The sequence below is a fragment of the Ostrinia nubilalis genome, chromosome 23 (assembly GCF_963855985.1).
Source record: "Ostrinia nubilalis chromosome 23, ilOstNubi1.1, whole genome shotgun sequence".
Lineage (NCBI taxonomy): Eukaryota > Metazoa > Arthropoda > Insecta > Lepidoptera > Crambidae > Ostrinia > Ostrinia nubilalis.
This window is the reverse complement of record NC_087110.1, coordinates 10,141,245-10,161,532: the sequence shown is the minus strand read 5'-3', so window position 1 is coordinate 10,161,532 and position 20,288 is coordinate 10,141,245. Positions and strand designations below refer to the sequence as shown.

The 20,288-nt window shown below is 39.5% G+C and overlaps 1 protein-coding gene across 1 annotated transcript in view; it reads left to right on the top strand.

Moving 5' to 3' along the window:
• The window catches only part of LOC135083154 (homeobox protein orthopedia-like), a 42,290-nt gene extending 38,235 nt beyond the window's left edge, over window positions 1–4,055 (top strand). The window contains exons 6-7 of the mRNA XM_063977890.1: window positions 2,933–3,058; window positions 3,309–4,055. Of these exons, the coding sequence (XP_063833960.1) occupies window positions 2,933–3,058; window positions 3,309–3,448 (266 nt within the window). The 3' untranslated portion in view covers window positions 3,449–4,055. The remainder of the gene's footprint in view (window positions 1–2,932; window positions 3,059–3,308) is intronic.
• The last annotated feature ends 16,233 nt before the right edge of the window (window positions 4,056–20,288 follow it).

Below are 20,288 nucleotides of genomic sequence, written 5' to 3'. Positions count from 1 at the left end.
AGCTTAATCTGGTTTACTGACAGCTCAAAGATGCAGTAGCGGCGTAAGGGGGAGGCGGTGGGGGCGGTCCGCCCCGGGTGCCAAGCATCAGGGGGTGACACATGTCGCACAGATTAGTACTCACTGGCGCATCTGCATAGCAAGTCTGCGGTCTATGTCATTGTCTTTCAATCTTGGAATCGGTAGGTAACCCCAAAATCGTGGGGGTTACCAGGGGGTGCCTTAGGACTTACGCCGCCACTGCAAAGATGGCCTTGGGAACGGGAACGGGCGTCTTCTGTAAACACTTCGAAGATAGTGAACGCTTAAGGAGGTTTGCTACAGTGTTTCAAGCTGAATTCTACGCTATAATTTATGTGTGCACTAAAGAACAGGGGTGTAAAAAACGCAATATTTACATCCTGATCCACAGCCAGGCAGCACTCAAACAAAAAGCCATCGCCTCAGTGAAGCTTGAGTCTAGAATTATTCTAGATGCAATCTTAAAGATGAACAAACTCGGAAGGCATGAAAAAGTGTCCCTGATGTGGGATACCTGGACATACACGGATCAAAATTAAATGCAATGGGAGAGCCGACAGTCTAGCGAAACTAGGGTCAGAGGCGATACCTATTGGGTCAGAACTGATACTTACCTTTATCTAACAGCATACCTCATGGCTATAATATGGCCATATCCAAGAAGCACAGTGCTGAATGGGAAAGCTCCAACGATATAAGATAAGCCTCTCCAAATCATTCGTAAAGGGAAACACAGGGTCATGGAGAAAACTCATTAAGCGGAAATAAAAGGTAAGCCCAAGCAATTACTGGTACGCAAACTGGACGCAAACTGGGCATTATGGAACGAACCACATGTCCCACAAAATGGGCCTAACAACAGAAGACAGTTCTCGAGCATTTGGAATACATTGTGAGGTCCATGAATCAATACTGTAAGGATGCGTCTGCTTGGGTCAGCATATCCGGCATCAGAAGACTTAGATGATAATTTTACTTAGATGGCTTTCACTCAGACGCTTAATTCACCTAATGGATAGGATTTTTTTGGATGATAGGGAATAAAAAAGGGAGCATAAAGATTCTAATGGGTCGCTGTGGACTACGCTTAGACCTAGCTCAGCTTAGGCCCTACATAAGATAACCCAGACAGCAGCAGCAGCTTTGTATCAGCATTGGCTACTGGCAGTATATCAAGGGATTCGCGTATAGGATCAGGTGCAAGCAACCGACTCAGTCTTCCCTTTACCCGACTGGTTGGGGGTAGACCAGAGTCGATAGCAACATGGAGCCTACATGGACCGGTTTGCCCGTAGCTGCCGAGTCTTGCCTGAAAATGGTGAGATGTAAGTGCAAGAAGTAATGCAGAAGCTGGTGTGGTGCTGTCTGAAAAAAATAACTAAAACGGTCACAGCCGTAACCTTTGTGCTAAAACTATCTCCCGTACTATGATTGTGAAACCTTATTTCCCTCACACTTACCTTTCCGTTAAATCACTGGTACAAAAGTATGTAGAAATAAAAGTGTTAATTAAAATAATAATAATCATTAAGACGTTTAGATAAATTAAAGTTATTTATTTAGTGCTTTCTTATGATATTTTCGGTATTAAAATGTATTTAAGGTATTTTCAACCTTATGTCTCACACATAGAGTTCAAAATCAATTGACGAAAAAATACAAATCATGGTAGATTGATGTGCCAGCAACTCTAAATAAATTCTAAAATAATAATCCTTGCTTTTTTATGAACCAAATAGTATGAATTCATGGATAAAATAAATATTTTTTTCCGATGCGCAATAAAATTCGCCCGCTGTGTCCTGAAGAAAAAATTTTTTTCACCTACTTTTTGCGAAAAAAGTACCATACAATGTTATATTTTTATAATCCTGATAATTGTAGCTTTCGGGTCATATTTTTTTTATTAGATTATCTCCAGTGGTTTAAAAGTAAACGACGTTTATTTAAAAAAATACTTTTTGGTTTTTGTGAATTTTGTTCAATATTTCTATTTTTTGTATGAAAAGGCAAAAAGTTTGTTCTAGAAATGAATTCGCCATCCTTTAATTATCTGAAAATGATACCACACTTGCCCTAATACCCATAGTTTTGAAGATATGGGCCTTAAAGTGAAGCGCGGCGGAAGGAAACTTGCCCCCCCTCCCCCTGCTACCACAGGGGGGGCTCCCGATGTCTACCGACGGAAATCCACTCAGGAGCACCCAAAGAACCACTGTTGCAAAATTGAGCCTTCTATACCAAAGTGGAGGGGTCTCCATACAAATCATTGCACTAAATTCCCTACTATTACTGATCCTGAAAGTGCTTCACAAGCTCTATCCAACAGTACCAATAATATGTTACAAAATAAACTGGATCCATTCGAAAATTCAATGTTTCCAGCTTCCATACATTTAGTACAGCCACAGTCATTGGCACTCATGTCTTGTTAATATTATAGCAAGTAAAGCCTAAAACCAGTGTTTTCCAAGAATAATTTTAATAAAAATGCAATTTACAAGTTCATTTTAAGTGTTTATTATTTAATAAAAAAAAATTTTACTTCTATTATTGTTTGGCTGGCATACATTTAGTATGGAGGAAGAAAACATGAAAGTTTCAGATAGATCCAGTTAATTCTGTAACCTAATATTGGTACCGTTAGATAGAGCTTGTGCACTTGAGCACTTTCAGGATTAGTAACCAGTTTTTCGATATCTTGTATAGATTAGAAATAATTGAATGAGATCACTTATCGTTTCCACCCTGTATAATACTATATTTTAAACTTAGACAATGAAATGGCTACGCAGGTAACAAGTGTCATTTTTGGTGTATTACAGTCTTACAGATTAACAGTTCCTTTTTTTTTTACTTTTTTTCTTCAAAAGAATGAAATATATTGTGATTTATGTATTTTTTTTCATAGGTGATACAATGATGTCGTACTGCAACAACATCAGTGGTGGTCAGCAGGCTGGCGGACCGCTAGAGGGCTCTCCCACTCCTCCTCACATGCACTGCGCCAACAACAACGCGTCGCCTACAGCTTCAGGTAAGCCCATGAAATACTTTATGAGATACTAATATTCATTGCTTTCATAAATAGCGATGTAGCCTGAAAATACGTAATGACCTACTGGAGTTTGCAATGAAATTTCTTCAAAAAACTAAATAAAATTATAAAGTAACATAAATGCTTGAGTAGGTATTTATGTTTGAGGACTATGGTGATTTTCTGATTTTGTACTGTGACCATAGTTTGACGTTATTAGTATTAATCATTGTTTAATTATCTTTTACAGGTAATGGAGGCGAACCAGCTGAAGAAGAAGTATGGCGTGGCCACAGCATCGCTGCGCTCAGACGCCGAGCATCGGAGCTCTCCGCGGCCATACCACCGTATCTCCAACTAAACTACGACGCACACAGCCCGGTGTACTGACCGTGTGACTTTCGATCGAGCGGCGTTCGATCGAGCGATTTCCTCGTTCAACCGGACGACGGACAACGAGACATCGACAGAGTTGCTATCCGTCACTGTTTGAATGATTTTTCAAACAGACCGGTTTATTAAAGTTTTTGTTTTCGGATTTATATTAATAAATCTGAGGTATAAGTAAAGATGCTGGATTGTTTTATGACACATACAGAACAGTTTCTGAACACAAAAACAATACTTTACTTATAATAATATAAAAATATTGAATAATCGATTCAGTAGTTGAAGTATGCATGAAATGCCCAAAAATAATACCCGTGTTGCGTTACATTGGAAGTAACATTTTCAGAACGGTTTAGAACTTAATGAAATATTGTGATACGGCTTTGGTAATCCTAATCTCTAAAACTCAGACTATCGATGTATACGATCTATCAATTTATATTGGAATGTAACAGTTTATTAGCACTTACCTACTCGTATCTTACAAATCTTTATTAAACAAAGACGTGTTCAAATAATTGTGTAAAATACAATCCCAATCTTAAAGGATTGTATTTAGGGACAATATTTGCAATGAATTCTTCGAAGAACAAGGAAGAAAGTCCGACGTTTATCTGACTGTAGCAATGAGATTAATCTTTGTTTTTGGTTATTGAAGAGTTAAATAGGAGTAGTACCTATTTAATTTAGAAATATTAAGAAAATATAATTTTATTCTCCTCGAGACTTTTAAATTGATGTCGTCAATGCATTTTTGATGCCATACCGTGACTATAATATTTTAGTCACTTTTTAGGGCATCGTAATTTGAAAATTGTGAGCTGTATAAAAATACGTGTATACGCATTCGTACAATAATAATTTTAAATATTTGTAATTGTAAGCTATTTATTTCCTAAGCGATTATTATAAAGATATAGACATAGTTTTAGGTAGACCTAAAATCAATGTAACTAAAAAAGTTTGTGGTATCCAAGGTTTTAGATATTAGGTATTGTTTCAACATTCCAGATTCAATGGTAGAGTAATTAAATGATCTAGATAATAACTGAAAACCGCTCCTTATATTTTATTATTGTAATTGATCTGTTTCTTTGTGAACATAATAATAAGTACTTAAAACACATGAAACTAACGATAATAGATATTATTGCAAATAGCCAAAAGAACCTTCAATTATAGTGTGATAGCCAGTGAAATGTGTTTCTATTTTTCACGCTTTTTCTAAGCTATCTTCTTCTTTTTTCATCTAATTTTACCTCTGCAACAACTCTGTGCCAACATACGTAGTAGAATAACTAGTACTAAAACTTATCTTCTTTTTAAAAAAGGTTCCTTGAATAAAACAAGAAAAAGTGTTAAAAATAGTAATGCAATGGTGGGTATCTCGATCCAAAGTATTTTATGTGTGTAAATGTATAGTTAGATAATATAAAATTAAATAAGTGGATTTTTTATTAAATTCGGAAACTCGCGGCCACTCTTTTTATTTTTATTGATTAGTTAAAAGTGGTTGATAGTTCCTATTTTTTTTGGCCCCGGTGAGTGTATTGTTTAAGTTAACTCATATTGTTTTTCTTCTAAGTATTATTTCCGTCCGTCAAAGATATTTTTTCAACTATTTTTCTCTGGGGCCTTGATTTTTGAAAGCTGCATGTATACGTATTAGTATTATATGTACAGTAGTTTTAAGTTTCATTGGAAAGAAGCCAAAGTTTTGGTTTTACTTATTTTGTATAAAATAACAATCGTAAAATCTGAACTTAAATTTAAATCCAAAATGTAGGTACTACGGTTATGTGCTACGTACCCATCATAATTCGGTCTTAAAACGAAATTATTTTCTGTTATTCCATGAATTCTTTATAAGTGAAGGACTGAGTGAATATTTTAGCGTTTAGAAGATACCTAAATTAATAATTTAAGTATTTACGATGATTCGCTCGCCCGTATAGCCTACATTTAGTAATATGCATTATATTAGTTAACTAAGCATTATTATACATACATACAATAAAATAGACAATGTTCGAATGGGTTGTTTTATTTATTATAAAATTTATAATGTATTTAGTAGAACGCATTGTGATCAAAAAATCATTTTCTATGTGTTGCTTCTTTTCTCATACCTACCTAGAAGTTAATGGTTTTCTCAAATTTATATCCTTCATTATTAAAATGCATGGCTACCATACTCAAGATAAATTAGTTAGTCTATTCGTCGCTAGATGGCGCTAAAAGCAAAAAGCATGCTTTTATATGTACACATAATTGCGCTACTCACCCCTAGATGTCACTATGTTTGTGTTGCTTTACCTGTAATATATATTGTGAACGCTAGATGGCGTTTCCTCCCCTTCGAATTAAAACTACTTAGAACGCGTTGCTACGAGAAAATGAAAATTGATCTAATACTGCCTGTTAAAGTTAAAAACAGAGTAGATGTAAAAATGTCTATCAAATCGCAGAAATCTTTAAATGATGAATGTTCCGAAATTATTGAAAAGAGCTATTCGGTTAGAAGTGCGTCAGAAGAAAGCTTGTCTTGCTGGTCTGTATCAATCAATTTATACCTACCTACTTGTATTACCTACCTATTTGTATTACCTACCTACTCGTTGGAATCCGCCCATAATTAAAACCAGTTTTTCTTTGTTAGTCTATTCATGTTCTATTATTCTTTGAAATGCCGTAGACAATTTCAAGTGTTACCGATACAGACGATACCATAAAAGTCTGTTAACACTGTGATATTGAGGCTGGGTTGCACCATCTTACTTTAGTTTTAACAAGCGTCAAAAATCTGTCAAACTCTATAGAAAAAACATCTTTAAAGTTACCGTTAAAGTTAAGTGCAACTCAGCCTTAGTAAGTTAGGATTTAGGTACTTAACTACTTTTTAACAAAAATGTAGGTAAGTTAAAACTAGTCTGTACGGCTAGCACGAAAATCTTTCGAGTTCGAATCGTTTGCGTATTCGAATCGCCATCAAAAGATTTAGTACGAAAACTGCAACAGCGCCCTTGTGAACGTGTCGTACGTGATGTGAACTTAGTATGAGAAATGGTTGCACGAAACTTATTTTGAGAATTAAAATAATTGTCACGTTATCGTTTTAATTCGAAGGTTGAGTATCGAATTTTGTCGAATAAGCAAACGATTCGAAGACGAAAGTTGTTCATGCTAGAGGCACTGATGTTCTCTCGACTGTACAGTGATGATGACGAGGTCCTGGCGCGCGAGCTGATGAACAAGATGACGCCGGCAGTTCTGAGCAAGCTGCGCAGGAGTTTCAGGAAGAACAAGGAGCGGAGCCAGGCTTGCGATATTGACAGGTACCTACAGTCTACACACTTGGTGATTCGAAATATTTAATAGGGCTACAGGATTTCCTTGGAGGAGACTTGTCCAGCGGTGGACCATCTTTTGGTTGAAACATACAAGTTAGGTGACCATCTTTTACGCATGACAATGTGTCGTATGAGTAAAGTTATGAAAACCAGCTTTGGCCAGGTGAATTTCGTAATTGCTAACGTGTCCTTTTGGATAAAAACTATTCTATGTTTTTCTCTGGAGTCTTGGAGTCTCTAATTATTTTCACAGCACATTCAGTGGTTCAAGCGGTGAGTAGAGCTTAAAATGTTTATCCATCCATCTCAATTTTATTGATGGATCAATATCCATCCTCTCAAATAAGTATAATTATACTGATACAGACAGAATTAAACTGTTCCCTATTTTCCTAGACGAGTGGAACAAGTGATGAGGGCAGCAGCAGCGGAGGAGGGCATCCAGTTCGCAGCGTCAGCCAAGCCATTAGAAGATTCCTTGTGGCTCGACGAGGCTGGCTTTGTTAGTGCCTTGGACACCATCTTTGGTAAGCACTTGGTCTTTTTCTTTTAATTCTTCTGCTTATTTTATCACAAGCGCGAGCGGCCCGCCCCGGATTCGCACGGTTGCCATGGAATTTCCCGGATTTTCTCTTCTATAATACGCATGTTTTATACCTACCTATAAACCTTCCTCTTGAGTCACTCTATCTATTAATGTACTAATCTATAAAATGCCCAACTAGGGAAAATACCAATAAATAACCTAATCAGTAAAGAAAAAAATAGTTTGGTGCACATCAGCACTTGCAAAAACTGTATCTACTAGTAGACATCATCATGACACCAAGTAAAGGCTCATTATCATCAAATATTTGACGATAAATTACAACTAATAAAAGACTTTTAGATTTTAATGTTAGACCTGTTCTCTTCCAGGCCACCATAAATATACCACGCACTCTCACAAGCTCTTCCAACTCCTCGACCCCTTCCACAGTGGGAAGGTCTGGTGGCGGCAGCTGGTCAACCGTCTGGTGGCCGTTGGGGCGAGGAAGACCAGCTCCAGGGCAGACGTGTGGAACCACGTGAAGGAGGGGGCGGTGAAGAGACTGGAGCATTGCAAGGTACGGCTGACGGCACAAGATAACCATAGCCTCAATAATTTGTTGGTTAAACAGTACTCACTTAGTTTGTCAAGGTCTGATTGAAGAAGGAAGCAATTATTGAGAGACTTAAGCCTCGCTGTAGAGGAATCGCCCTCGTACTCCACTCCTGTACTCGAACCAACATGGTGACGTTTATGTACAAGCACTTCAGCACCTCGATAGTACCGATACTTTTCAGAAACTGGCTTGTTCGGGAGGCTGAAAGTCATCATACATTTTAAGATCGTCAGCGTACAGTAAAAATGTTGAGTGATTAAAGCATTTCTTGATGTTGTTGACTTATAAAAGGAATAGCAGAGGGCCTAGAATGGATCCCTTGATAAAATAGATCAGGGAGAAAGAAAGATGCTGTGAACATAGGCCTAATTGCGACCAGATTGTCACAGAAAAAATACTTGCAGAAGGAGAAAAAAGAGTTGATTGCGTATATTATGTGGAGGGACTTGAATATCGTCCATTTTCTTTTTCAGAGAGAATCCATCGTAAAACTAGTCAGCATCGAGAGAGACAATTCGTTTTGCTACGTCGCGGTCTCAAAAGGGGGCAGAGTGGGCATCTATAGTGGGGATCTGCAGTTGCTGACTTCTTATGAGGTTTGTTACATTCTTATTCATCATCAGCTTCACTACTTTTAGTGACTTTTTTTTAAAGCTTTATATTTTGTCACCTGTCATTCCCTTTGCACTGGAGGGAACTTCGAAATCTTCCTATGTTCTCTTGATTAATTTCGTTGCGGGTCCATTGTCAGTTTAAATTTTCCCGGGACAAACTTGACCTTCACTGGTTGGGTTTATTGTTGGTCAAACTGTAGATCCTGGCTACACATGAGTGAGTTGCAGCGGTGGACGAGAGATGGGAATAGTCCAGTTTTTAGTGACGTCATATTACTTCTTCTCCGTCAGCTTCAATGCTTTCAGTAACGTCATCTTCAGTTGGATTAAAAACCGGGACTTATTCGCGAATATGTTTTAGGTATTCTATCACAGGACAGGCGTTCATCGACGAGTGAAGAATTCCTGGATAACTGATGCCATTTATCTTAACGTAAGTTATTTGTATCATTTCGTTTATTACATTGGTACATAGCATTTTACTAGCTTAGTTTGGGACTAGATAGGCCAATATTAAAAATGTTTTAAATATTTTATATCATGTAGAATTTTGGTATATTCGTCTTTTATACGAATAGATAAGCTAAGAAAGGAAAATTTTATGGTGTATTTGTTATTTTTTAGGACGTGCAATGCTTGTTGCTGTCAGCGTCAGATAGAAGCTTGACCGTTTACGATGCTACTACATTGACGCACACTGCCATATTCTGCATTACTGGTCTGCCTAGTATACCGACAGTAAGTATTTAATAGGACATAATGCATCCATGACTATTACCTATAGTCAGAGACCTGCAATGAAATTAAAGAGACATGTTTGAAGGAGTTCGAACTCTTAAGCTAAGAATCCACTTCCCTTCAGTCAGTGCCAGGCGAATAGGTACCCGTCAAATGCAAAAATTCAAATCTTTTATTTACTTAGTATACTTAGGCCCTTCTAGGTCCTTAGATTTCAAGACAATTAGCTATCCCCCGGGACTATTCAACCTTCACTGGTTGGGTTTCGTTGGAGGTCAAGCTGTAGATCCTGTCTATACAGGTGTTCCAGTGGTGGAAAAGTGTGATGGAATAAGTCCCGCAAATGTGGTACCTACTTACATAAAATTTTACATGATTGTGTAATAAGGCTTGAGACTAAAGCCTGAGAATAATAAAATTCATATTGTATTTCTTTTTCTTTAGTGCCTAGCCTATTCCAACTCAGATCTGGAAGGTTCCGAACTACTCTTCGGCACGGAGCGAGGAGATCTGACCAGGATTCGGTTCCTGCAGCCGAGACTGTCACTATTCTACAGCAAAACTCCGGATAACATCAATTACTACTTTTGGATGGTGAGTAATGAGTAAAGTAATACTTAAGACTATTTTTATCTGTTTGAAACTCATATGAAACAATGAATTGTTGTGGAACACCTTATCGTAGCTTACAATATTTTGTATCGATTTGTGTTTAGATTCTAGAGTAAATGAATATGTTTTTTAAATCTACGACGAGGAAGCTCTTGGCCTTCATCTCACCTGATGAAAAGTGATGATCAGGCCAAAAGCTACCATTTACTTTAAAAAATAAATCCTCAAAGAGCGTTGACACTATGGTTGCTCTTGCGACCAACTCCAACAACGGTAGAAACAGATTACTGAATTATTTTATTCTTTTCTTTCCAGGAGCTGTCATCCGCCCCTCACACCACATACAACGCCATCACCACATGGCGTAAAGTCCACTCGCGCGCAGTTCGGCGTGTGGCCTACACACGAGACGGCGATATCGTGCTGTCATGCTCCCACGATTCCACCGTCAGTGTTCGCTCCAGACATGTGCCGGGGAAGCTGGATGACTACGTCTTCAGAGTGCAAAGGGTAAGATAACTTGGAGGCTATAGAGTCTTTCATAGTTTTGTCTTTTTAGCCAATGGCAGTCCACTTCTGGACGTTAGGCTAGGAACTCTATAACACACATTAGGGTAGTGGATTTGGGCATAGGTACTAATCAATTGGTACTTTTTATGAGCTGCCAAAGCGTGACTCTCCCATAGATTGTGTATTGCTTGGCAATGGGATTTATAAAGTCATCAGGTCGCGAATTCTAATTGAACCGGCGTTATTTTAATGATTACAAAGCTCTTAAAAACAGAACTTTCACTTGACAATAAGACCACAAACTAAATTGGCTAGATTAATGAAAAACTCACTAAAACTCATTTATTTCTGTAAGTAGGCTTTAAAAAAGTACTTTTACACGTCCCAGTATTAACCCTACCACTGCTTCAGGACAATAAATGGGCCAGTGCTGAAATACATCTTTTAAATAATCAATGGTTTTTAAAAAGGGTCTGTCTTACCATCAGCGAACCCAGCAGTACAAACAGATCGCGAAGTATTTAGCCATTTCAACGGTCTATTATGTACTATTATGAAAGCAATAAAGATTATTTGAGTATGCATACGAGCACTATTCCAGGGTGTGACATGTTTCCACGTGGTATCTCCTCTCCACCTGCTGGCCACGGGAAGCTGCGACGGGATCGTCCGTCTATGGGAGACTACGCAGGCTGCACCTTTCGCGACTCTCCCTACCCCGACCCTGGCTGCTGTACTGGACGTCGCTGTGATTGCTTCTGAAGAAATTGTCCTGGCTTACTGCAATAACTGCGTAAGTATAATGGGACTAATTACATCTTTACCATTATAATTATGTACAGTCGACAGCACATCAAGTTATACATTTTTGTTGCAAAATAGTCTCTTTTAGAACGAAATAAGATGCCACTGTGTTTAGGTTGATGTGCTGTCGTCCGTACTAAGATCTACAGTTTGACCTCTAATGAAACCCAAGCAGTGAAGGTTCTGGAGGATAGCTGTTTTGGATACTGTAGTTCGGAATAATTTATAAGAAGAAGTACCTAAAGTACCTTGAAGTATCTTATTTCAGTACAGGTAACACCCTTTTTTTGCGAGAGCGAGAGCGATTATTATCATACATTGGACTAACCCGCCCATAATATGGCTAGGAAAATATAATTATTTACAATTTCATTGCATCTTCTTATTGTCGAGAAAAATTAGTCTCTACCATTGAAAATGCTTTCCAAAATTTAACACCTTTAATTTTTTGCATAGACGGTGCACATCTGGGACATGTACGAAGAATGTCTGCTACAAAGCATCAAGTTACGGTTCCCATTTCTTGGCGTCCTTGGAAAGAAAGTGGAATTTGGGGCTTTTTGCATTCATCCAGGTTTGAATTAAATTAAAGTTTATTAACATACTTTTCTTACTTACACACTTACTCCTCAATTCGAAAACTACTGCTACAGCTACATTTCAGGTCCTACCCGCAGACCTTACGTTGATGATGACCTGGCTTCGATACCACCCCTAGAAGCGACGTCTCGCCGAGGGTCCAGCGTCTACCAGGGGTCGACGGGCGGCCTGATGCTGCAGACTGAAGCCAGGGACGACTGGCAGTCCAGAGGACTGGAAAGTGAACCGTAAGACTTCAAGTATTTTATGGTTGGAATTGGGATTTTCAGGAATAAAATTTAGATCAGGTTTTGATTGGGAAATATCCTAGATGGATCCGCTTTCACTGATTCTTGATGTTAATGGTTAGATAATTGGAGAATTGGTTCTCAGTTCGATTCCTTTATGGGTCACACTTAATTTACTGGTTTTCCCATTAAGGGCCCTTTCCCACGGCAATCCAGTTTCGTGAGATCCTACATTAATCCCGCAAAACTGGATTCGCGTTTTTTGCAAGTATAAATTTTTGCGGTACGGGTGTTTGCAAAAAATAAATGCAGAAGGTTGCTAGTGGGAATACTTCTATTAAACAATATTTGTCTAGTAATTAATAGATACAGTTCCATTGTGTCCTGTAAACACTTATGGTGACTTTATATACCGGCTCCTTTACTAAATCTTAGGTAGGTACTAATAAAAGCGAACGATTCTCTTAGAATCAATAGACATTTCTCGTTTCCAGGGAATACATCCGCTTCAACCGGCCCGAGCTGCTCCTCTCCTGCTGCGACTACGTCTGCGTGGTGCTCCTGAAGGACCAGGAGTTGGGCAGCATAATGCCGCCTCCAGGAGACATCCTGAGGGCTAGGAGGCCGTCCATTTGGGAACTGCCAGATGATATGCTTTCGAGTAAGCGGATTTTTAAACATTCGAATTCATTTTTTTTTATCCACAACGAGGAAGCTCTTGGCCTGTATCTCACCTGATGGTAAGTGATGATCAGGCCGAAGGTGAAAGCGAGCTTCACCCGGAATCCTCAACCACGGAGGAACTGGCTATCTTACCTCTCAACTGCCGGAACACAACAATGCTGTTAACATTGTTGTTATGGCGACAGACTTAGGTAAGATGGTGGTAGCTAGCCAGGCTATATATATTTGTAAATTATATTATATTATATATATTTGTAAAATATTGAAGAAAACAATGAAATGGAGGCCATATCAATCTACAAGATGAAGATAGATAAACTGTTAAAGTTTGCAAGATGCAGCTGGATGTAGGCTGCTTCCAACCAGACAATTTGGGGGACATTATTACCCTCGGGGGAGGTCTATGTTTTAGACGTCCTATGAAATTATGATGATGATTTATACATAAGTATAAGTTACGAAGCTATTCGATACCTATCATCATCACTCGATTGCAGAATATTCTCCTTAACTATCTTCTTCGTATTTCGTATTTATAGCGTTTCTCTTCTACAATATTTTGGTTGTATGCCTGAAGATCATGACTTATTTGACTTAAGATCCTATGTCCCCTAGATGGGGCAGAGGGCGTCCACGACAGTCCTCCATCGCGTTCGGTCTTGAGCTTCGCGTTTGATCTCGCTCCAGGTCTTGCCGATTTACTTCGCCTCATCTGCTTGTGCGCCGCCTGAAGATCATAATAAAAACTGTTTTAACATCATTTCAGCTCCAGGATTGTCTCGCCGTTCACCGCGGTCTCCTCGGTCTCCGCCTGTTCCATCTCCTCGAATGTTAGCACCGTCATCAGCAGAGTATCCTACTCAAGATTTGGAGACATTACTCAAGAATGCGGGTTGGTAGTTCTTTTTAAAGACCTACTTATCAACTCGGAAAGGGATCGGCTTTCGCGAGTTGTCAATTTACGAGGCGAAGCGTTTCCGTTCCGTTAGGCCCAGAACAGACGGTGAAACGCAAGTGCAACGAAACTGCAACTGCTAGTTACTTTTGAGTTGCATCTAAGTTTCTGCCATAGCGTCCGTTGAGAGACCACACATGACGCGACCAGCTTGAAACTTTTAGTTTCATTCATCAGAATCATCAGAAAGTAGCAGTTTCGTTGCAGTGGCGTTTCACCGTCTGTTCTGGGCCTTACGGTGCGGATAAGTGTGCGTTGCAGTATGGAGTTTCATACAAAGAATACTGAGTATACTGACCGCCTCGAGCCGAAGTCTGCAAGTTGAAATCTATCATATTATTTTGGGGGAGGCCTATGTTCAGCAGTGGACGTCCTATGGCTGAGATGATGATGATGATGATGATATTATTTATAGAAATACCTTGATGTCATGCGACAAGAGTATATTTTATGGAGAAACTCAGGAATTTCTGTTGCTTTGCCATTGGAATTGTAGTTTTGCTCAGATCAAATCAAAATTTTATTTGCTGAAAACATGGTTATACATGGATAGGTAATTTATATTGTGATGAAAATGTGAGATCAAGTTTTGCGTCATACACAAAGCATGCACATTGCTCATGTTGGTTTCTAATCTATTCTAAGTATGACTGTGGTATGACTAGATGTTATGTCAAAATAATAGGTATAATTTTTGTTCAAATTCTCGAACTCTGCTGCAATGCTATTGCGGTTTTGTAAGTACATGTAGGTACCTATGTAACACGACGGAATGTATGTGTGTTAACTGTTACATAGGCATTCTAATGTGTAATGTAATGCATAAGTACAATTCCAACTCTGACCTAATATAATACCATTTAGCCTAGGCGCATACCACCGATTTTTAGTCGGCCGATAGTTAGGCCCGATTCTAATTATGTAGGTACTACTAGCGGCCGCCCGCGACTTTGTACGCGTGGATCCCGTTTTACCCCCTTCATCTATCTTACGCGGTTTAGATTTTTTCATACAAATGTTTTTTCCCGCTAACTCCCGTTCCCGTGGGAATTTTGCAATATCCTGTTGTAACTAAGCTTTAAGATTACTAAGGTACATGCATGCCAAATTTCAAGCGTCTATCTTACGCGGTTTAGATTTTTTCAAATGGTTTTTCCCGCTAACTCCCGTTCCCGTGAGAATTTTGCAATATCCTGTTGTAGCTAAGCTTTAAGTTTACTAAAGTACCTGCATGCCAAATTTCAAGCGTCTAACTTAAGCGGTTTAGATTTTTCATACAAAAGAATATTCCGCTACTTCCCGTTCCCGTGGGAATTCCTAAGTATACTATAACCTGCCTAGGAGTATGAAGAATAATTGTACCAAGTTTCGTTAAAATCCGTCAAGTAGTTTTTGTTTCTATAAGGAACATACAGACAGACAAACAAAAATTTTACTGATTGCATTTTTGGCATCAGTATCGATCACTAATCACCCCCTGATAGTTATTTTGAAAATATTTTTAATGTACAGAATTGACCTTTCTACAGATTTATTATAAGTATAGATGAAGAATCAATTGGTGTAATGTGCGCACTTCCATACATGCCCATACTGATTAACTGCCCGACTAAACTGTCGGCCGATAAAAAAAATCGGTGATCTGCACCTAGGCTTAGTAGAAAACCGTTTTTATAGTTATTGAAGAAACAAACGCTGGCCACTGTTAGTATTGAAAATTTATTACCTACACCGATCTTGTCGCGACAAGGAAAAACTTCCGTGCTTTAAGCGATTTTGTGAAAAATATTATTGGCAGGTAGTTGCTATTTGCTCATAAGATAGGCCCCCTTAATTGATATTTATTGTCCGTGGTGCATAATCTTTTCATAAAGGTTTTAAACCTTTGTTTGTCACCTGTTATCCGCTTTGCAATGGAGGGAAGTCGAACCTTAATTTCGAACTCCTCCTATGTTCTTCTGATTAATTTCGGTGCGGGTCAAATAACAGTTTAACTTTCTCCCGGGACAAACTTGACCTTCATTGGTTGGGTTTTTATGGCGGTCAAGCTGTAGATCCTGGCTACACAGGAGTTGCAGTGGTGGGAACGAGAGGTGGGAATAGTCCCGTTATTGAACATTTCAGCCAGTGTCTAAGTAGCTCAGATGGAAGAGCAGTCGCCCGGCAAGCGAAAGGTCGTGGGTTCAATTCCCGCCTTAGGCAGTTCGATGTTTCAAGTTATTTTAAAAATATTTAAAAACCGTTTTCATGTTTGTGCAGGTCTTGAAGGAATATTAGAGAAGGATTTCGTCTTGATGCAAGGACTGAAGCAAGATCTGAACCGCAAACTTGCTGAAATGGACGCTAACAGGGCTAATGTAAGTAAAAATCCTTTACTATCGTTCGTTTCAGCCAAATGTCGTCCACTGCTGGACAAAGGCCTCCCCTAAGGATTTCCACAACGACCGGTCCTGCGCCGCCCGCATCCAGGCACCTCCCTTCATGGTTCAGTAGATACCTAGATTTTTATTAAAGTCGTCTCAGAATTCAATTCGCTTGAGTCGCGTATCGTATGATTTAACTGGCTGACCCGGCGAACTTCGTACCGCCTATGTTCATTAGAAAAAATGTCTGATTCTAATAGGTTAATTAGTTTCGGAGTCTGTCTATAATACAAACAAAGAATCAAATCTTTCCTCTATATGTATCATCATCATCATCAACAGCCCTTTACAGTCCACTGCTGGACTATGAGCCTCCTCCACTATAGTGGAGGGTTTTGCCATAATCTCCACGCTAGGCAGGCGGGTTGGAGATCGCAGTTTAAAAGATTGATGTTTTTCAGAGAGCGCTGCTGCCCATTCTCTGTTTGATGTGTAGTCCCTAAGTCGCCTCTTACGACACCCGCGGGAAGAGTAGGGGTTGGTGACAAATGTATTCTACTCTGCCGTCACCACACGTCACCACACACCTCTATATGTATAATACTGTAGATTTCATATTTCTCTTAATTGGTGGCCACTGACTTCATCTCATTTTGTCAATTCAGATGTCGTATGCCGTGAATGCTGGAGCCCCATACTTAGCCCTGAAGACCCATGAACCAACCCCCATGGAGCCAGTAGATGAGATGGTGGACGAATACAAACGGGTTATGAGGTAAAAACTATAATACACTCACACTCGTATTCACAAACGATGCTTGCTTAGGTGAAGCAGCAAATCGAACGTACCGCGTTGAATAGAGCTTTGTGATTGGTTCGTGTGTCACCCTGTGCGTCCGGGCGCACTGTGAGACCTCATAGTAATGTTTGTGAATAGGGGGCGTCAACGTCAAGTAGTTAGTAACAGCCCAAAGAATCCAAAAAGATTTCAATACGTCTTTGTTACAATTGGATTTGATTGGATTGAATTGTTTTAAACTGACAGCCGATGGGGCAGCAAGGTTCTGGGGTGGAGGCCAGCGCGTTCCACCCACAAGTTAGACCGATGACCTCTAAAGGTAGCAGGAAGGCACTAGATGCAGGCCGCTGCCAACCGGGCGATGTGGAAATCATTGGGCGAGGCCTATGTTCAGCAGTGGATGTCATGTGGCTGAAATGATAAGTTAACTAGTCACACACAAATAACTTAAAATGACCTTCGAGAGACACATTAAGCTAAAAATAACAACAAATAGGTAGACATGTGAAAAATCATTACTTTTCGGTCCCCATAGGAAATATTCCATATCCACGACATGTAACCTGTATGTAAAGCATACGTAAATGACCTATTGACCTACACGACATACCTAGATGAAGAAAAACAAGCATTGGCAAAGTAATATGCCACGACATTGATTTTCAGTGTGCACTTCCCACATTTTTTACGATGAACATGACTTTAAAAATGATAGTCATTTATTCAATATTTTTCCCGCGGCTTCACCCGCGTGAAATTTAGTTTTTCACAGATCGTCATAAATTATAGCCTACATGTCTGAGATATAAAGAATTATATTGTAAAGTTTCATCAAGATCCGTTCAGTAGTTTTTGCGTGAAAGAGTAACAAACATCCATCCAGACATCCAAACATTCGCATTTATAATATTAGTAGGATTGTGTTTACTTGTAGTAAATAAATTGCTTTTATAAAATAAGGGGCAATTTTATCAATAAATTAAATCACACGAATTTCATGATTTTTGACCCCCTCCCTGTCCTTGTCACAATTTTAAATTATTACATCTATACTTATAATAAATCTGTAGAGAGGTCAATTCTGTACATGAAATATATTTTCAAAATAACTATCAGGGGGTGATTAGTGATCGATACTGATGCCAAAAATGCAATCAGTAAAATTTTTGTCTGTCTGTCTGTCTGTCTGTCTGTCTGTCTGTCCGTCTGTATGTTCCTAATAGAAACAAAAACTACTCGACAGATTTTAACGAAACTTGGTACAATTATTCTTCATACTCCTGGGCAGGTTATAGTATACTTAAGAATTCCCACGGGAACAGGAATAAGCGGGAAAATCCTTTTGTATGAAAAATCTAAACCGCTTAAGTTAGACGCTTGAAATTTGGTATGTAGGTACCTTAGTAAACTTAAAGCTTAGTTACAACAAGGAATTCCCGAAATTCCCAAGGGAACGGGAATTAGCGGGGAAATCCTTTTGTATGAAAAATCTAAATCGCTTAAGTTAGACGCTTGAAATTTGGTATGTAGGTACCTTAGTAAACTTAAAGCTTAGTTACAACAAGGAATTCCCGAAATTCCCACGGGTACGGGAATTCGCTGGAAAATCCTTTTGTATGAAAAATCTAAACCGCTTAAGTTAGACGCTTGAAATTTGACATGCAGGTACCTTAGTAAACTTAAAGCTTAGTTACAACAGGATATTGCAAAATTCCAACGGGAACGGGAGTTAGCGGGAAAAAACATTTGTATGAAAAAATCTAAACCGCGTAAGATAGATGAAGGGGGTAAAACGGGATCCACGCGTACGAAGTCGCGGGCGGCCGCTAGTCTAGAAATAATTATTGAATTAAAATAGTAATTCCGAAATGTGTTTGAAAATATTTTATAGCCTATGTTCAGCAGAAAAAATGTGGATTCTAAATTCTAATGGTGAAAGAATTTTTCAATAGATCCAGTAGTTTCGAAGCCTATTCCTTTCAAACAAGCAATCAAATCTTTCCTCTTTATAATAATAATAATAACTAGTGGCCGCTCGCGACTTCGTACGCGTGGATCCCGTTTTACCTCCTTAGGGGTGGAGTTTCGTAAAATCCTTTCTTAGCGGATGTCTACGTCATAACATCTACCTGCATGCCAAATTTCAGCCCGATCCGTCTAGTGGTTTGGGCTGTGCGATGATAGATCACTAGGTATGTCAGTCACCTTTGAGTTTTATATCTATATTATAGAAAATGTAGATGATAGTTTTGTCGTCTTCCAGATTGTTTCCTGCAATGAGCGTCACAGGAACTCCACGAGGGAGTGAGACGTCTACTCTCCAAAGAAGTTCTAGATTATGAGCAGGTAGGTATATAGTAGGTAGGTAGGTATAATCGTAACTTAAGAGAGAAAGAAACTTATTGCACGAACCCTACACAAAGACAAAAAGGTACAAAGAAAAAGACAGCAAGAAACGGGACTATTCTCACCTCTCGTTCCCAATGCTGCAAGTCCTGTGTGTCCAGGATCTACAGCTTGACCGCCTATAAAAACTCAACCAGTGGAGGTCAAGTTTGTCAGAGGGAAAGTTAATCAGAAGTACATAGGAGGAGTTCGAATGTAAGTTCACACTTCCCTCCAGTGTAAAGCATATGACAGGTGATATTAGAAAGGACGAGAAAGTGTACTGAGCAGTGTCACCTTGTAGCAACAGCGATTCCGGGTGAAGCTCGCTTCCGCCTTCGGCCTGATCATCACTTACCATCAGGTGAGATACAGGCCAAGAGCTTCCTCGTTGTGCATAAAAAAAATCCTCGGGAGAGGCCTTTCTCCAGCAGTGGACGTCCTTTGGTTGAAATGATGAGGACATACCTACAACCCTATCAAGCTAACTGTGGACCTTGCTGGAATGCAACTTCTCCTCCCACTCACTCGCACACCTCTCGCGATCGCCCCGTCCGTACCAGAGCGTCGATTTGACGTCACGGCTGATAGAGCAAATCATTTACAATGACAATGCCTTACATATTGATACAACACGTATCTCAACGTGACGTCATAATCCGTTTAAAGGTCTTGGGCAAGTAAACACGCGTTACTAAGTCGATATTGGTGTTCGTTCGTTTCAGCCCAATGACGTCCACTGCTGGACAAAGGCCTCCCCCAAGGATTTCCGTAACGACGGGTCCTGCGCTGCCCGCAATCAGGCACCTCCCGCGACCTTCACCAGATCGTCGGTCCACCTTGTGGGGGGCCTGCCCACACTACGTCTTCCGGCTCGTGGTCACCACTTGAGAATTTTTCTGCCCCAGCGACCTTCAGCTCTACGAGCTATGTGCCCCGCCCATTGCCACTTGAATTTATCAATTCTGCGGGCTATCCTGCAGGTATTAGTGTAAAATATTTCTATATCAACTACTTACATGCTAAGTTTGATGTGCTGTCGTTTGTTTGTATA